At 37.5% G+C, this 19,416-nt stretch overlaps 1 protein-coding gene across 2 annotated transcripts in view; it reads left to right on the forward strand.

Moving 5' to 3' along the window:
• The window catches only part of cntnap5l (contactin associated protein family member 5 like), a 111,672-nt gene that overhangs the window by 82,495 nt on the left and 9,761 nt on the right, over nt 1-19,416 (forward strand). For both annotated transcript variants that reach the window (XR_010520901.1, XM_065241022.2), the window contains exons 8-18: nt 1,196-1,466; nt 1,787-1,936; nt 3,884-4,055; nt 4,903-5,009; nt 7,622-7,741; nt 11,294-11,494; nt 12,352-12,508; nt 12,848-12,975; nt 13,148-13,318; nt 14,150-14,368; nt 18,761-18,997. Coding sequence is in view for 1 of the 2 variants with exons in the window: in XM_065241022.2 (XP_065097094.1) it covers nt 1,196-1,466; nt 1,787-1,936; nt 3,884-4,055; nt 4,903-5,009; nt 7,622-7,741; nt 11,294-11,494; nt 12,352-12,508; nt 12,848-12,975; nt 13,148-13,318; nt 14,150-14,368; nt 18,761-18,997 (1,933 nt within the window). In the remaining variant the exon portion in view is untranslated. The remainder of the gene's footprint in view (nt 1-1,195; nt 1,467-1,786; nt 1,937-3,883; nt 4,056-4,902; nt 5,010-7,621; nt 7,742-11,293; nt 11,495-12,351; nt 12,509-12,847; nt 12,976-13,147; nt 13,319-14,149; nt 14,369-18,760; nt 18,998-19,416) is intronic.

Consider the following 19,416-nt stretch of genomic DNA (forward strand, 5'->3'; position numbering starts at 1 on the left):
ACAATGGCGTTTCATTTTTATACCAGTTACTGTGGGTTCACACCAACCGCGTTTGAGGCGTCAAATTAGCATCTACCACATGTATTTTGCCACTTGAACATTTTGAGTTTACTCGCTTCATTCCCGTGTGAAAGCCTTGCTTGAAATTCTAGTCACCAAGACATTCACAGAGAAATTTGCATCATGGGAGAGGTCTCTGCGACTCCGCTCGCTTCCTGTAATCACATCACTACTAAAACAAGCTCCTAATTGGTTAACGTGGCGTGTTTTTCTGCCAACGTGAAGTATTTTCAATTTGCGCGTTTCCCCGTGGCAACGCTCAATTCGTGCCATTCACGCGAACTAGACGCACAAATGAGGCAGAAACGCATCTACCGTGCCGAGCTTAACGCCTCATTCGCGCTGTGTCTTCACATTGATTTAAGATTAAAATCTCTCGCGCTTGATGCCTCTACTGTGGCTGGTGTGAACACAGCATAAGACATCATTCACACATAACTACCAAAATACTGGTAAACTCAGTGAAACTTACCTCTAAACTGCCACACCGTGAGTTCAGTGTTGTATTTGTAAACAATGGCAGGTTATGACTTTATATCCACCGTATTCACTTTTGTGGCAACCGCCTACAGTCGCGTAGTTGCTCGTGACCAAACATTGTATTAGGTAACTTTAAACGGAACTGGGGAAGATTTACAACCTGCATAATGTTTAAACATAGGCTTCACAAAGAGGTGTGAAGGACGTGGGCAATTCGGCAAATAGACTGTAAAACAACTTACAATCCATTTGCCGAATTGCCCACGTCCTTTAACTTTGGTGAATAAATGTGGACGTTAACTTCAGGTGTGCTCGACTTTAAGCAGCGTGCATGTGGAAACGTCCGTAAACAGTGCTGGGATAAACCGGTCATCTGTATCAAAAAGTTATGATTGGCCTGAAGCTGTCAGCTCGTTCTGACATTGCCCGTTCTTATTCCGGTAATCCTTATTCTCCATTCACACATAGTGCTTGCCAGTAAATTACTGGTAATCTTACAACCTCTCTTACTGGTAAATTGGCAGCACTGATTTACCAGAAATTTCTGTTCACACATGATCTATTAACTGCAATTTACCAGTAATTTACCAGTAAAGACTGTACTATATGTGTGAAAGGGACTATTGTCTTCTTTCCCTTCTCTTTTCTTTCTAAGGGTAATGTGACATTCTCCTGCTCTGAAAGTTCCTCAGTCGCTGTGACGTTCCTCAGCTCTACGAGCAGCTTCCTTGCACTCCCTGTGGATTACGGAACAGAGGATCTATCCGTACGTCTCCAGTTCCGCACGTGGAACCAGGATGGGCTGTTGTTCTCAGTCCAGCTCTCTCATGATCCAAACCTTATTAACCTCCTTGTACAGCTCAGCCAGGCCCGGCTACTCCTCGCCCTCTCTGGTGAAAAACTTCACTCTGCTCAGGTTTTCAGCGGTGAGACTTATAGGAATAAACAGCATTTTAACGTGACTGAATAACAGTGACCCTATTATATAATAAATAGGGTCACTGTTTTTCGTGATGTAAATTTTTTTTCTGTAGGTGTATGCTTACCATGCATAACATGAAAAAATAAAGTTTTTAGCCATAATGTCTCAGATGTCAGTATTTGGTAGCTTAAATTCCCCTGCAAGGTCTCTTTTTAAGTTTTTCAGTTGCTTTGTCACAGCAGATCTCTCAAAGCGTGATTGCACATTCAGACTAGCTACTTTCTTCACTAGTGTCAAAATGAGACTCTCCTGCTTGTGTTTCAGGTCAGAATTTGAGTGATGGACAGTGGCACTCCATAGCAGTCGAGGTCAAGGGTCAGAAGCTGACTTTAACCGTCGACAACCAAAATCCAGTAACTATGGAAATACGTGGCCTTAGCAATAGCGTTCAAAAATCAACCATCTACTTTGGAGGTAGGGCTTTATAAATAAAGTTTGATAATTATATAAATATGTACAGTATAACGTCACTTGCGGCTGTTTCTATAGGCTTTTATATGGAAGTCATTTGCCATATCGGAAATAGTCCAAGGCTGTATGAAACCTATTTTTGCCAAGTTGATGGTTTTCTGTGGAAACGGATTACTTTAAAGGAAAACACCACCATTTTTCAATATTTTACTATGTTCTTACCTCAACTTAGACAAAATAATGCATACCTATCTTTTTTCAACATGTGCACTTAATCTTTGTATAGCGTGTCGTGAATGTGTTAGCATTTAGGCTAGCCCCATTCATTCCTTAGGATCCAAACATGGATGAATTTAGAAGCCACCAAACACTTCCATGTTTTCCCTATTTAATTAATTTACATGAGTAAGTATGGCAGCACAAAATAAAACATGGCGATTTTTTTTGAACGGATAAAAAATGAGAACTATATTGTACGGCGGAAGAGCACTTAGTTTGCAGCACTTCGACCTCGGCGTGCAGTAACATCATCACTCCTGACTACTCCCTCTTGCTCCATCAATATTACTGCGTCCCGAGGTAAAAGTGTTCCGCCATACAGTGTAGTTCTCATTTTTGTTATAAACATTTTATTTTGTGCCACCATACTTACTTGTGTAACTACTCGTGTAACAGTCTTTAAATAGGGAAAAACGTGAAAGTGTTTGGTGGCTTCTAAATTCATCCCTGTTTGGATCTTAATGAATGAATGGGGCTAGGCTAAATGCTAACACATTCACGACGCGCTGTACAAAGATTAAGTGCACACATTGAAAAAAGATAGGTATGTATTAATTCGTCAAAGTTGAGGTAAGAACATAGTAAAATGTTGAAAAACTGTGCTGTTTTCTTTTAAAACTATTGACATGAATGTTATTTTTTCAAATGTAATTGGAATATATTTGATTTTTTCACAAATCTGGCAACTCTGCCAAGCCTGATAGCAAGCAAGCTGACAAGCATAGTACTGTATATTTATCCAATGTTACATGCTGCTATGTAAACCCAAACGTTTTAACTACCTACACAATACACCAAGACGAAATCGTTACCGAACACCACAAATCTGTAATACTAAGTAAAAACAACACATTCTCACCTGTGAAAAGTTAGGACATTTTTTCAGGAATTGAAATATTTACAAGATTTAAAACTAAACTACCATAGGCTAAACAGTGTATCCTAAAAAGCTGTGTGACGTATCCATCAGGACCATTCTAAAATGGCAGATGCGTCTACATATATGGACCGCTCGAATGTCGTATCTAGCTATACATATTACCTTTTAGATTTTTTGAAAGTGTTAATGGCTGTCAAAATGCAGTAACTTACATTATTTTTTATCATGCATCGCTTATAATAAGGCTGTTTTCCACAAAGCTCAGATCAGCTGAACTAACCTAATCGCTCCTGGCGAAAAGTGGTTATTACCCACAACATTTGCCTGAATGCAAGCGACAATTTTCTTTCCAGCTCCTATCTTATTAAGCCTAACCTCTATCAACCAAACGTTCCCCACATCCCTGATAAAATACAGGTTTGGCAAGCCGAGATCTATGTTAATGTCCATTCATTTCTCACGTATAGCTGTTATTCCCAAAACTCCTGGAGGGTTTTTTCTTGTAGTTCATTCAGGCAGCTCTAAACACATTCAATTACTGTAGAGGATAAATGCTTTTTTCTTTAAAGCTGTAATTCAAATCTTCGACTCAAACTTTCAGTGTCTTAACTAAGACCTTTCAATCTCTCATTTTGCTTGTTTCTGAGACAAAGCAGTCCTGCAGAGATTTTATAAGCTGCTTTGCTAGAATTCTCCAAAACGGAGATTTATCGTTGAGCAACTCAGTATTAGTTGTGATTGTTGTTTTCGATTTAAAAAGACAGTATAACTTGGATCTTTCATTGTTTTAGGCTGTCCTGTATCCCAGCCAAGTTTCGTTTGTGAGAACCCCAACAGAGGATTCCAGGGCTGCTTTCGTCTCCTTTTCATCAACAACCATCCGGTCAGCTTTCTCCAAGTTCAGCAGGGAAGCTTGGGCAACTTTAGTCAGATTAGCTTCGATGTTTGCAGCATTCAAGACAGGTCAGTTTACCATTTTTCACCCTGAACCACAAAACCAGCTATAAATAAAAACCACAAAAGCCAATAATCCATTCTATGGATCAAAAAGATTTTTTTATGCCAAAAATCATTAGGATATTATAGAAAGATCATGTTTCAAAATCAAAATATTGAGAAAATCGCCTTTTAAGTTGTCCAAATGAAGCCATTAGCAACTGCATCCACTCACAAAAATAAAGAAATATATACAAAAAGTATATATAATTTTTGTGTATATATATATATATATATATATATATATATATATCAACCTTTATTTTTGTGAGTGGATGCAGTTGCAAATGGCTTCATTTGGACAACTTTAAAGGCGATTTTCTCAATATTTTGATTTTTTTCAAATAGTTGTATCTCGGCCAAAAATCGTCCTATCCTAACAAGCCATACATCAATGGAATGCTTATTTATTTATTTTATTTTAAAAAATTTCCCTTTTGACTGTTTTGTGTTCCAGCATCACATTTATGATCTATGTATGGTTTACAAAATGCAGTGATACAAACATATTTAGCTGAAAAACAATAACTAGAGTTTCACACATATACTGTACCTGAATGCACTGTAAGTCATTTGTGTAAATTTAAATGATTCAGGTTTTTCCTTCAAAGTAACATTTTCAGCCCTTATTTCACAGGCAAACATTGTAATCCAGATCACTTTGAAATTAAAACCTTTCCTTTGTCAGCCGCTTGAATTACATAAATTGTGGTACAGATTACATAATCAAACAAAACAAACAGCTAACTAATAATAATAGCGCAGCTTGTTTTAGCCAGCACTATTAAAATAATAAACATGTTTGTCCCAACAGGTGTTTGCCCAATCTTTGTGAGCATGGTGGTCAGTGCATCCAGTCGTGGGATCAGTTTTACTGTGACTGTTCTGGAACAGGATACACAGGAGCCACCTGCCACAACCGTGAGTTATAAAAGTCCCAAAAAGTCCAGTTCTGCATTGTGAGCTTGATGTCACTTTGTAAAAGTCAAGCCTGAACAAACTAAATATTGTCGAAATTAAAATTTTTGCTGTGTCTTGTTGCCAGGTTTTGTTTATTATATCTTGTCAATATATAACCTTTACCTCAGACATGGGCAGTATTTCAAATAAATGTATTTTAAATACGTATATATTACTTTAGTGTATTTTGTAATTTGTATTTTGCAGGTGTGGAAAAAATAAAATGTAGTTTGTAACAAAATATTTTGAGGGAGTGTATTTAAAGTAGGGATGCTAAACAATTAATCGCGATTAATCGTTAGCAGAATAAAAGTTTTCGTTTACATCACATATGTGTGTAAACTGTGTATAATAAATATGTATATATATAAATATGAACACATTCATGTATAATTTTAAGAAAAAAAATATTATATATTAAGTATTTATATTTATATATAATATAAATTATACATAAATATACAATTGTATATACACATGTAAACATCTCTAAAACATATACATCCATGTGGGTACATTTATTTATACAAAGTTATTATACACAGTTCACACACATATATGATGTAAACAAAAACTTTTATTCTGCTAACGATTAATTGTTTAGCATCCCTAATTTAAAGTATTTTACTTTTTTAATAAAAATGTTCCATATGCTTGATTTTGCCATATTTTAATAAAGATTTTTCGGTCTAATGTTGGCAATGGCAATGTCCAGGTTAGATGCACGAAAATTACGTGACACCGTGTGGACCGGGCTCTTTCCAAGAAGTGAATGAGTTTTGAACACAGGAGAAGTGGTGGCGCTGCTCCTCTTAAAAACGGCATTAAAGTGTTTTGTGAAAATATACAGTATTCACACACAAATTGTACACTGAACAGCATTATAGAGAAAATAATTGTGCCTTATGAGATCAATGCACTGTGTTGATCATAAAAGGACATCATACCTACCTATTATGAAACAGTGCATCTTTCGTAACTCCACTGAAAACTCCATGCTAAGCAAGTGTTCACAATATAACACCCATCTGCAGTTTTTACATGTTTTAAATATATGACATATGAGAAATATTGACATTCCATCAGATTTTGTATAAAATAATCATCAATCCTATTTTTCAATAATTTTGCACGCATATTATTGTTGGAGTATTTTTTGTATTTTCAAAATACGAATGATTTGTATTTTATTTAAATACATTTTTCACATCAGTATTTTGTATTTTATTTTGTTACATTTCATGAGCCAGTATTTGTAGTTTAATAGTTTTTGATGTATTTGTGCCCACCTGTGCTCTACCTAAAGTCACTTCTTATCACTTTTTGTTTTTTCACAATAACCTGGACCACAAAACCAGTAATAAGTTGCACGGGTATATTTGTAGCAATAGCCAACAATACATTGTATAGATCATAATTATATTAAAAAAGAAAATGCTAAAAATCATTAGGATATTAAGTAAAGATCATGTTCCGTAAAGATATTTTGTAAATTTCCTACTGCAAATACATAAAAAATTTATTTATCATTAGGACGATCATATGGACGACTTTAAAGGTAATTTTCATCAATATTTAGCACATCGGATTCCACATTTTCAAATAGTTTTAATATAATATTAAAGTATTAGTAAAATATTGTCCTATCCTAAAAAAACATACATCAATGATCAGATGATGTATACAGTAAATCTCAATTTAACCTTCTGACTGGTTTTTGGTCCAGGGTCACATTTCTTTCATTTAATAGACTACTGCTTTGTATCTGTGACAAATCATTATTGTTAATTATAGCATTTATAATGCATTACTAGACAGATGCAAACCTACATGTCTGTGAAATTATTATTTGAAATGTATTTAATTAATCCCGGCATCTGTGTCTTATGAGAATACTCGATTAAGCTGTAATTATTTTCACCAGATCTGTTTTTACAGTTCCTTGCCGTAATCATATTTTTTGGATCAATATGTTCTGATCCATCACCACATGCACCGTTTCATCATATGCTTATGACTCTGTGGGGCAAGGCACGGCAAAGCCCATCTGTTAGTCTCACTGAATTAAAAAACCAAGAGGGAGGAAAAAAATATTTTCTTGCTGTTTGATACACCGTCAGCAAAACAATGTGGGCAACAAATTAGCTCTCTCTGCCATACATCTCGTTCATGACGAATGAACCCCAAATAAACAGTAATTACTTCTGTTTGCTAAATGAACTGTTTGACTGTTTGAAATGTGCTATCTAGTTATGAGACATTCATTTAAACTTAATGAAAGAAGTCTTGTTTGCATATAAACAAAATTACTGATTTGAAAGGTAGCTACTATTTTTGTCACCATAACCCGAATAATAATAATCTGACATGAATGCACTGTGTGAAAACATTGTTTGTCATAGACATGAATGGCCAAGCTGTGTTAGATTGTCAAATCAAACCATACTTTATATCACAAAGAGTGATACAAAAATCCCAGTGTTGTTTTAATACTGTAAATGTTAGCCAATCAAATCAGAAGATTAAAATAATATAACAGAAATTTATGACATTTTTTTTTCTTTAATTTTCAGCAATATACGAGCGATCCTGTCAGGCATTCAGGAAAACAGGAAGCCAGTCGGGTCTATTTACAATCGACCTTGATGGCAGCGGCCCACTCGAGCACACTCAAGTCAACTGCACAGTGGCAGGTAACTGGGACACTAACGCTCATCATGTTTCATAATATTACATGATGAAACCGACAGCCCAGCAATTCTCATTTACAAATCTGATTCAGTGCCTGAACAGGTGTGACCTCAGCATGTGTGAGGGAATGCCTAGAGAAATCACACATCTCATTAAGTAAGTTCAGCATCTTCTCCTGAGGCTGTCTGGTTCAGCAGGTTGGATCAGGGTTGGCCAACATTCCTCCCAGGGAGCCTCTGGTGATGCAGATTTTTTGCTCAAGTCACACAGCAACATCCCTGATTCAGCTAGACTAGATCCAGCGAAGCAGTTAATAGTGTTAGATGGGATGGTATTGGAGTTTTCTTAATGTTTTAATGGTACTTTTCTGATCCAAAACTGCTTTCTAAGGGAGTGTTTTAGCATCATGGAACCTGAAGTGACACTGCAGTCTCAAGCAACTAAAAATAGCACTCAAAAAAATGTTGCATTGCTATCTGTATAAATAATTTAATATTATGAATAATGGATGTTTTACTTATAATCTAATTTTTTTTTCTTTTCAGTCTGTTTGTCCCAGTACATAGTAGATATTTGACCCTGTACCACAAACCAGTCATAAGGGTAAATGTTTTAAAATTGAGATTTATACACATCTTAAAGGGATAGTTTGGCCAAAAACGATATTAAACCCATGATTTACTCACCCCCAAGCTGTCCGAGTTGCATATGTCCATCGTTTTTCAGACAAACACATTTTCGGATATTTTAGAAAATGTTTTAGATCTTTCAGTTGATTAAATGTAATGTTACGGGGGCCACGACCTTCAAGTCCAAAAAAAGTGCGTCCATCCTTCACAAAATAAATCCAAACGGCTCCAGGATGATAAACAAAGGTCTTTTGAGGGGAATCCGTGCGGTGTTGTTTAGTGGTGCAACGGATCGCAGTTGATCCGTGATCCGTACGGATCACGACCCACGGTTCGGCTCGCATGTGATTCGCGGATTAATACGCAAATTTAAATAGGGAAAGTTTATAATTTGTAAGTGTTATAAAGGTTTGCAAATGTTAACATTCAAGTGATTTTAAACAGTTTAACTGCAAAACGGCGCTAAAGTGATCAGTTTACTTTACGCACAAACACACGCGTGCGGTTAAATGCGTCCGGTCCAGCTCGAGTCAGACGTAATCATCCTTCAAAGATCAGAACTCTTGACGTTTAAATTTCAGAGAGTTGCGCTACTCTCTCTCATACTGTAGTGTATTAAAATACATTTGGCTAATAGAGCAATGAAAAACAACGTAACGTTTTTATGTGGGACGACTGTAATGCTGCGCCGTCTGTAATTCACCCTTTGTCTGTGTCTGTGCGCTCGTTTAAGGGGACTCGGTAGTGCACAAACAGAGAGATGCAGTCTGTGCACATTTGGTCTTAAAGAGACAGTAAGCTCAATTGACCTACTTAAGTCTGTGTCATTAATGTTAATCAAACAACCCAAGACAAAGAGAAAATCACTTCTGAAGCTTTAAAAAAATAATAATTACATTTAATTAATACAATAAATGCAGTGTTATTATTCATTTAATTTCTGTAACTAATGATTTTAGACCTTACTTAATGTGCAACCTTGTTCTTTTTATAAATGTTTGTAATTTCTTGATTTGTTGTTAGAATTTTCCCATACTTTTTTTTTTGCTGATCCGAAAAATGATCCGATCCGTGCCTCAAAATCCGTAATGTGATCCGAACCGTGAGTTTTGTGACCCGTTGCACCCCTAGTGTTGTTGTAGAAATATCCATATTTAAAACTTTAGTAACGTAAATAACTACCTTCCGGTAGCTCCGCCATCTTAGTCGCGTCCGCATTCAGGATGAGAGCTTACGCAGCCTAAGGAGGTTACTCTGCTGCTGCTCTGTGCCCCCGCCCTCCGAATTTGTCATACGTCACTAAGAAAAGTGCGTACACTACGCTAATACTCTCTTCTGAATACAGAGGAGTCTAAGATGGCGGCGCTACATTATCATACCGACATTATCATAATTCCTCCCGCTTCAGACTCACAGCCTGTAAGTTAACTCCTGTTAGCATTGCATTGTGAGCGAATCTTTCAAACATGGTAAGGAGCGTCACATTTCCAGCTGATGTCGGAGGTAATCAGGCCAATCACAACGTACAGATTAGCTGGCCAATTAGGAACACAGCGCTTTTCAGATCGATCAAACACACTGTAGATAGACAAAATAACATTGTTTTTAGCAATGAAATAGGTGCCCTTTAAAAAAAACATGCACCCTCATAATCTTTAATCAAAAAGCAAATCCCCCCCCCCCCCCCCGTCGAAAGATCTCTCTTTATTTCCGGTCAAAAGGTATATGGTATGGCATGTGGGCATTGTCCGGAGAAAGATCACAGCGATTAGCAAATAGCAACATGACCCAATTTCAAACTATCCAATCAATTCTCAATGCATGAATTCAAGTCTCTCCCTACCTTTTATCATTTCAGAAGCCGTTTCACTTGCATATAGTCACCACACTCTACTTCCGTTTCATGTAACTTTATATAAACTTTATATTCTTGGAATTGACTTACAATAAGTCTCAGTAGTAGCTTGTATTAACTAGTTCTGAAATAAGATATAACTAACACATGCAGAGGATGCATCTGCCTTACCCACTACTGGGAACAATGCGCTATTTCATGAATCCTGTCAAAATTCATCACCATGTCTTGGTTTTTAGCCTCTGACTCTTCGCTGTCCACATCAGATGCAGCTTGATTCGTCCCTGAGATGAGACTGTAATACATTGTCATCACACAGGAAAATTCAGGCACCATTATGTCATCGGCAGGGGGGAGTGCAGGTGATGACTAAAAAAAATTCAGGGAGCATGTCAGCCAGCAGAAACCGGCAGTGCGTACTAGCAGAGACTGATAGCTCCATTTTTCTTCATTTCATAGGCAGCTGGCTTTTGCTTCGAGGTTACTAAAGCTGCAAGCAGAGTAAGCACCCAGGAAGCTGTCGTAAGCCATGACCGCATGCCACCACCGCCCGCTGCATGTTGGCACAGCTAAGCAGGCTTAATTTACAAAGTTATCTTTGATTGAGCTTTAGCCTTCCTGCAAAGTAGATTTGCCATCCTGCATACATTAGAATTGTGCTAATACAAATAGACATTTTCTCCCAGGCGTCTCCAACAAGCGCTGGCAAGAAAATCGTTTGAAACTGACCTCAATTACTGAAGCTATTAGCTATGCTAATTCTGCGAGACTGCAAACAGGCACCTTTGGACGCCACATGTGAGAATTTCAATTCGACTGGTGAAAGGTGTACCTTTTTTTACAATCTCCTGAATGAACGACCTTCTGTTGGCTTCTTAATATTCATCAGGTACTTGCATATGACTTCATCACACCGTTAATCTCTCATTTTCATTCGCAGGCACATGCACTCGATTGAGTGCAGGCTTGAAAGGCTTGACGACACACGATAAGAGTCAATGGGGATTTCAGTCTGTACTGGATTCTGGTTTTTCACGCATGCTGTGTCTTTGTGTGTGTTTCTTGTACAGAAGACAAAGTTTGGACGGTGGTGGGTCACGATCACACGGGACCCATCGATATTCAAGGATCCACTCCACGCAGCCCTTTCGTTCTCATCTTCAACTACACCATATCGCAGTATCATCTGCGCTCGCTTGTGACCTCCTCAGAACACTGCCAACAGGAAGTTATATATCGCTGCAGGAAGTCACGGCTTTTTGACACCTGGGGTTTGTCTTGCTTTCTTAATACTCCATAGAGGAGTTATTGTCGTGTAGGCAGGATCCATGCATTGCGGTAATGATGTCGTCCTTATAAACTCTGTGATTTATGTTAGCCCAGGTAGTCCTATTCTCCACATTTGGTTAATATGTTTCATAGGAGCTAAAAACTACCTCACAGCTAACAGCAGGTTATTACCGCGGATAATAAAGGGGCTGAAGTGTGACATGCAGACGATGTGTGGTGAATGATGATGTTCACTTAAAAACTGGTTAGAAAGTAACGCTTGTGATGCGCAGACGGCTGTGGGACGTCATTTTAGTTGCATTTTAAAGACTTTAAGCATTTTAAGGATTATAAGCTGGCACGCTAAATGAATCCATGGGTCTTTTTTTGCACACTGCTTTTAATACTTTTATGGGTTTGCACGACTCAACTTATCCTCAAACTCTTGGCACACGCTGTAGAAAATGACGTTTGCCAAAATGAGAGACCTAACAAATCCCTCGAGCACACAATCAACCTTTGATCGTTCTGCACACAAACATTTCTTAAAATCCACTCAAACAGTGAACCTCCGGCGCTAGACATCTTGCATATCAGATTGCCATTTGTCAGGGGCTTTACTCTTGGCCGGATCGCTACACCGCAGTGATAGCAGATGCCCAGTCACGCACATTGTAGCCGTATCATTACGGCTATTTGACTGACAGGATCCTCTGAGCTCATTACTGATCAGCAGGGGCAGGAGACCAGATGTCGTCATGCATGACTAAACTACATTAGACTTCAAACTGTGCTGTCATTATTTGCATAATTATTTATTTTCTGAAAAGAACAAAGATGACTTTTCCTTCATTTACAGATGGGACGCCTCTGTCTTGGTGGCTGGATAGAGATGGTGTGAAAAGGACATATTGGGGGGGATTTTTGCCTGGGGTCCAGCAGTGTTCCTGTAGCTTGGATGGCAACTGCAGAGACATGAATTATTTCTGCAACTGTGATGCAGACCAGGACACCTGGTAAACTACCATCATTTATCTTCATTTCACTGTCAACAGGCATTTTTTTCACTTTTGCAAGGTAATAGAATAGCTTTTTAATAGAGGACCAGATAGATCTAGCTTTAGTCAATTAAAGGCTCACCGAATAGCCGTTATAGCGAGCGAGACACTTCCACGGAGCTTAATATTTCGCCATAGGGCAAGTATTAGCATTTTTTAGGCAACAAGTGAAGCATGCACACTCCTCGGAAGGCAATCGTCTACCTTAGAGACAGATTAAAAAGCCTCCCAGCTGCCGGCTCATCCTACCAGTTTGCTCATTACGCACATTCTTTCATTTTCTTTCTCTTTTCACAGGGCAAATGATACCGGCGTACTGTCTTACAAAGACCATTTACCCCTCAGCGAGATCGCCATTGGAGACACAAACAGGACAAGCTCGCAGGCCGTGCTCCAAATTGGACCGCTGCGTTGCTATGGCGACCGTGGGTGTTTTGTTTACCAAATTTAAAAGGGGATGGGGGGTAATACTGCACTCTACTGAATTCATTTTCATATTTCTGAATACCAAAGAGATGGACCCTTTTTTATCGAATTCAGCAGGCAATTTGCTTTTCAATGTGTTGTATGCTGTTTTTGACTTTCCCTCTGCTACAGGGTTTTTTTGGAACTCAGCATCCTTTTACCAGGAATCTTCATATTTGCACTTCCCTACTCTACAAGCTGAACTGAGCGTCGATATCTCGCTGTTCTTCAAAACCAGTGCTCTCTCAGGGGTCTTCTTGGAGAATCTAGGAGTCAGAGACTTCATTAGACTGGAACTTAGTTGTGAGTGCCTGATCACGGTTAATGATATTACTAGTAAAACTTTTAAGATGTCAGAAAGTATTGTACACTTATTCGAGCATCAAGTTTTGGTTAATTAAAGGGAAGTTGTGAGGAACTCAGATGCAAAAGCCTCTAAACGCCACCTCCGTCAAAAATGAGATAATGATATTTACCGAATGCTATCGGGCACATATTATACGCTTATTGAAAACTTTCGCTTCAAATCTGCTTAAAGCGAAAATTACCCCACGATTTACTCACGCTCAAGTAATTAGAGATACATATCTACATCATCTTTAATATTAACAAAATTTGAATTATTTAAGTAAATGTCCCGGCTCTTTCTAGTGACTTTAGACAGGGTCCATGACTTTCAAGCCCTAAAAAGTGCATCCATCCTTCAAAGTAGTAATCCACATGGCTCCAGGGGGTAAATAAAGGCCTTCTGAGGGTAATAGATGCGGTTTTGTAAGAAAAATATTCGTATTTAAAACTTTATAAAATATAATAACTAGCAATGTGTATGATCCGGTGAGAATAGACTCTCGCAAGAACCATGTGTTGTGAGTTATTTTAGCTACAGATAGCGATAACTCAATATGCTTTTGTCTTACAGAACTGTGCAAAAGTCTTTCGTCTCCATGCCAGAATTAGATTAGTTGTTTTTGCAATGTTATAGTGATCATATATAATTGTTTCTCAGTCTTTTTAATATACTACATCCAGAAAATACAGGAAATGTGTATATAGTATTAAAAACTGTATGAAAATGTCAACTGATGTGTCAAGTTTTTAGGGTAAACTTCCCTTCCACTTCTTTGTCATTCTTAGCTCCGTCCACAATGAACTTCACCTTTGACTTGGGGGATGGAGCTGTAATTCTTACTGTTCAGTCTCCTGTGGCCTTAAATGACCGTCAGTGGCATTATGTTCGTGTCGAGCGAAACGTGAGGGAAGCTTCTCTACAGGTGGACTCGCTGCCCCTGGAGTTAAATGAAGCACCGTCTCAGAGACCCTACCGACTTCAGCTCAGCAGTCAGCTCTTTGTTGGTATGGAAGTCTATATTTTAACAATCAACCAAACATCACCAACAATGTTAGTGGTCATTAGCTAGATGATCAGATGTGATAAGTAAGCATTGCATTAGCGGCGCAAAAAGTCATGGTTTCGAACACAGGAAACATATATACAAATAAGTCGATTTGGATAAAAGGATTCCCAAAAATGCATAATGCAAATGCAATGGTCACTTCATGTGTTTTCTTATATTGGAAAGCTATCCAATTCATTAAAACTGTTCAATTTATACTTGGCCATATAAATTTGTCTTGGCTAAATTGAATTGAAGTCGATCTTCTATTCCAGCACAAAATACAAATTATTCCTCCTTAAGAAACTAGCAATGATGCTTAAAGGCGTTCTAAGCAAATCTGCGAGACGTTATTTTTTTGTTGACGTTTGTATTGTTTTCAAACAGACGGAGCGTAGCTAACTCCCCCCCCTCCCTTCCGTGCTTTCATGAACGCGCCCAACCCCCACCCCCAAATCCTTCTTGTCGTTTATTGGCTGGAACACTTTGTTATGGAAATTATTTTGTCAATTAAGAGAAAATAGTTGCAAGTGACGAGTTTTTACAGCATCATTACAATTATCCTTACCCAACTTAAAAAACACTAAAGCATCCACCGATTAAGTAAGGGATAATGTAGAGGCAGCCGGTAGTTATTGGGAAATAAGCCCCGACAGTGTGATCAGGACCCGACGCGAAGCGGAGGGTCTTGTATCACACTGAAGGGGCTTATTTCCCAATAACTACCGGCTGCCTCTACATTATCCCGCTTATTACACGGCTACTTGCCACATAAGAAAAAAAAACTGGACATGAATATGAATTTGAAACATTTTATTGGCATATTTGTTTTAAATTAAGATTTTTATCCTTCCGCGAAACTTTGCACAGATGCATAAAATGATCGTAATACCTTATTAAGATCCTCTGCTTCATACTTGTCTGTCTCCATTTTTTTCTCTTTAACCAGTCTTTGAGAAGTTTTAATGCCCATTCTGTATTTTTTGTGTGTTGACTTCCTAGCTGTCATGCTCTATAGACCAATTTCGTGTTTGCAAACAGAGATGACGTTTTTTGTGGGCGGAGCCAAACTGGTTGCAGAAAGTGACTGCTCCGCAGTAGGGTTGTGAAGTGTTTTAGCATTAAACCGTGATTTTTATGGATCCGGTGTTCTGTCGAAGTCTGATTCCTTTATGTTTCCCTTTAGTGCAATGTTTCTTATAGCGTTTTAATCACATTACGTTTATTTTTTTAGATAGATAAAAAGTTTAAATGGCTTGGCTACTGATATGCATGTATGTAATGTATATGTATTGTTCTTTTTTGCTAAATCAAATATTTTTACAGTCTGAATCGCTAAAGTACATGTAAAAGCAATACTATCATGTATTATATATAATAGCGTTTATTAAATATTTCATAATTTTACAGTTTTTATTATTTCTTCCTTAATAAATTATAATTGTAACATGATAAAAACGCTATAAGAAACACATGGAGGGAACAGACTTCGACAGAACACCGGACATCTTCTCTACTTATTTTCTATTCTAATTATTAAAATATTTCCAGATGATTTCCTCGCTCCATTCTGTCCGTTTAAGGGCTTATTGTAATCATAAACACCTACGTTTATCTTCAAATGATGTATTTGACGATGGTATTCTATAAAAATGAAAGCCATCTTTTTTGGCATTCTTATTCTGACACTTAACAGCACAACCGGACATTTTCCAGGGAGTTATCTTGCTCTTTTCACTCGTGTCTAATTCATTTCCACCGTTTTTCTGCAACCGCATTGCGCGCGCAGCTTGCAGTGACGTAACTGTGACGTCTACTCTAAATTGGTCTATTTTGTCAAGTTCAGTCTCAGTAAGCTGTCTGTGTCTTGTCGTGGTTGTCGAGTGTTTGTCACAAGATGGCGCCAAACAGACAGTAATCTTTATTGATCTTTATTGGCGCGGAGCGATTTTACTCGTGGAAGTAGTCCGGCTATGCGTTATTATTTTGGAGCGGTTATTATTTGAAAAGAACGAACCTGCAAATGTCTCAACTGACCAATCAGAATCAAGCATTCCAGAGAGCCGTGTAATAAGAAACAGTAAAATCCATCTCTTGTTGGGCTTTCATAGCTAGCAAATATAATTTGACCACACCATGTTATTTACAAGTACTAATAAGTATAATAAGTTGTGTGTTTTAAGCCAAGAATAGTATTTTTTTCTTGTACAGAAACTGAACAGAGTTTGAACTAGCTTGACTAGGGCAGTACTGTATAAGGGTTAACATAATGAAAAATTGATAAGGACTGTAAAAGAAACACTTGAAATATGTGACCACAAAACCAGTCATAAGTAGCACGTGTATATTTGTAGCAACAGCCAACAATACATCGTATGGGTCAAAATTATCGATTTTTATGTAAAAAATCATAAAGATATTAAGTAAAGATCACGTTCCATTAAGATATTTTGTACATTTCTTACCGTAAATATATCAAAAGTGTATTTATCATTAGTAATATGTGTTGCGAAGGACTTCAATTTGACAACTTTAAAGGGCGATTTTCTAAATATTCTAGATGTTTTTGCACCCTCATATTCCAGATTTTTAAATAGTTGTATCTAGGCCAAATATTGTCCTATCTAACAAACCATACAGCAATGGAAAGCTTATTTATTCAACTTGATGTATTCAGACGATGTATAAATCTCAGTTTAAAAAAATTGACCCTTAAGACCCAGGGTCACATATGGTTAAAAACAATGCTATGTAATGTGTCAAAAATATCAAATCATTATCTTTAAAGAGTGGAAATGTCACAGCTAAATGATATTGAATAAAAAAAAGACAAATTATTAAGCATATACAAATTATTAACTCATTCTCTGCCAGCCATGTTTTGAAAAGTTGCCCACCAGCATTTTTTTTTTTTTTTGGATTTTCACAAAAGTTTCACAAAATGTCTTCCAGGAAAATTTTCTTCTAAAAATATATAAACATACAAATATCAAATAAACAGATCCTCTGCTTTCAAACAAACAACTTTCATCCTATTAATATTTTTTATCTGCTTATAAACTCTTAAATATGAGTATTTTTATTTAAAAATAGAACGATTATCAAAACATACATAAAGTTTAAAATTATTAAATAACATTTTGACTTCCGTTTTTTTTATATATAAATTGTGTAAGTGCGGTATTGCAGATTAAAATAAAAATTCATTAGGAACACCATTTTTATCTGAATGATTAAATTAACGAAATAACTTGTCAATGGCGGGGAAAGAGTTAATAGCTTAAAGGGATAGTTCGGCCAAAAACGATATTAAACCCATGATTTACTCACCCCCAAGCTGTCCGAGTTGCATATGTCCATCGTTTTTCAGACAAACACATTTTCGGATATTTTAGAAAATATTTTAGATCTTTCTGTTCATTAAATGTAATGTCACGGGGTCCAGCAATAGTCCACGACCTTCAAGTCCAAAAAAGTGCGTCCATCCTTCACAAATTAAATCCAAACGGCTCCAGGATGATAAACAAAGGTCTTCTGTGGGTAATCCGTGCGGTGTTGTTGTAGAAATATCCATATTTAAAATGTTATTAACGTTATAAACTACCTTCCGGTAGCGCCGCCATCTTGGAGTGATCCGCATTCAGGATGAGAGCTTACGCAGCGTACAGAGTTTCTCTGCTGCTGCTCTGTGCCCCCGCCCTCCGAATTTGTCATACGTCACTAAGAAAAGTGCGTACACTACGCTAATACTCTCTCCTGAGTCTAAGATGGCGGCGCTACCGGAAGGTATTTATTTTCATTAATAAAGTTTTAAATATGGATATTTCTACAACAACACCGCACGGATTACCCACAGAAGACCTTTGTTTATCATCCTGGAGCCGTTTGGATTTAATTTGTGAAGGATGGACGCACTTTTTTGGACTTGAAGGTCGTGGACTATTGCTGGACCCCGTGACATTACATTTAATGAACAGAAAGATCTAAAATATTTTCTAAAATATCCGAAAATGTGTTTGTCTGAAAAACGATGGACATATGCAACTCGGACAGCTTGGGGGTGAGTAAATCATGGGTTTAATATCGTTTTTGGCCGAACTATCCCTTTAAGAAAAAAACTGCAGACACAGAAAGCATTTCAATATCAATTTCGCAACAGTTGAAGATAGATTAAGATAGAATTCATTTTTATCAATATCATATTTATATTTCATCAATTCAGTATCTCATCGTATATATCAATATGTGTAATTGTTATTGTAAAATATAGATATAAATGAAAATAACTGCTGTGTAAAGGGCTTGTTTTTATAAATAAGTTGACTATTAATCATTCTAATCTCCCTATTAGGAGGAACATCTTCTAGACAGAGGGGCTTTGTTGGTTGCTTACGTGCCCTCACCATTAATGGAGTTACCCTTGACCTTTATGAGCGAGCAAAGACCACCCCCGGGGTAAATTCAGGTTGTCCGGGTCACTGTAGCAGTGACAGCGTCTGCCATAACGGAGGGAGATGTGTCGAGGAGAGGAACAGGTACAGATGCGACTGCACGCAGACGGCCTTTGATGGACCTCACTGCAGAACAGGTAAGGTTGCTGTTTTTACGATGGCCTATTGCCAATCTTTTATTCATAGGTCCTACTGCACCATTAAAAGAAAGCTAAATGAAATCGACACTCAAGAGGCCCCTGACCGAAGCACACCTTAGATGCTTGTAGTTCATAAATGCCAGAATATTGACACTCTATAGGTGTATAGTGAATTAACTCTGTTGGAGTTGGTTTTAATATTTAATATTTGTTTCAGCTGAGGCTTGGCGTGAGTTAGTGGTAGACTCAAATGGAGCTGCACTGCTCAGGAGGAACTTGACCTAAAATGCGTACAACAGGCATAAACGTCAGTTCTGTATGCAGTCTATAGAAATTACCCAATGACTTCTATTTTAGGCAACCTTTCAATGTAATTTCCTATTGGATCAGAAGTGGCGACCTCCAGTTTGACACAC

This window comes from Paramisgurnus dabryanus, chromosome 14, assembly GCF_030506205.2.
Source record: "Paramisgurnus dabryanus chromosome 14, PD_genome_1.1, whole genome shotgun sequence".
Classification (NCBI taxonomy): Eukaryota; Metazoa; Chordata; class Actinopteri; order Cypriniformes; family Cobitidae; genus Paramisgurnus; species Paramisgurnus dabryanus.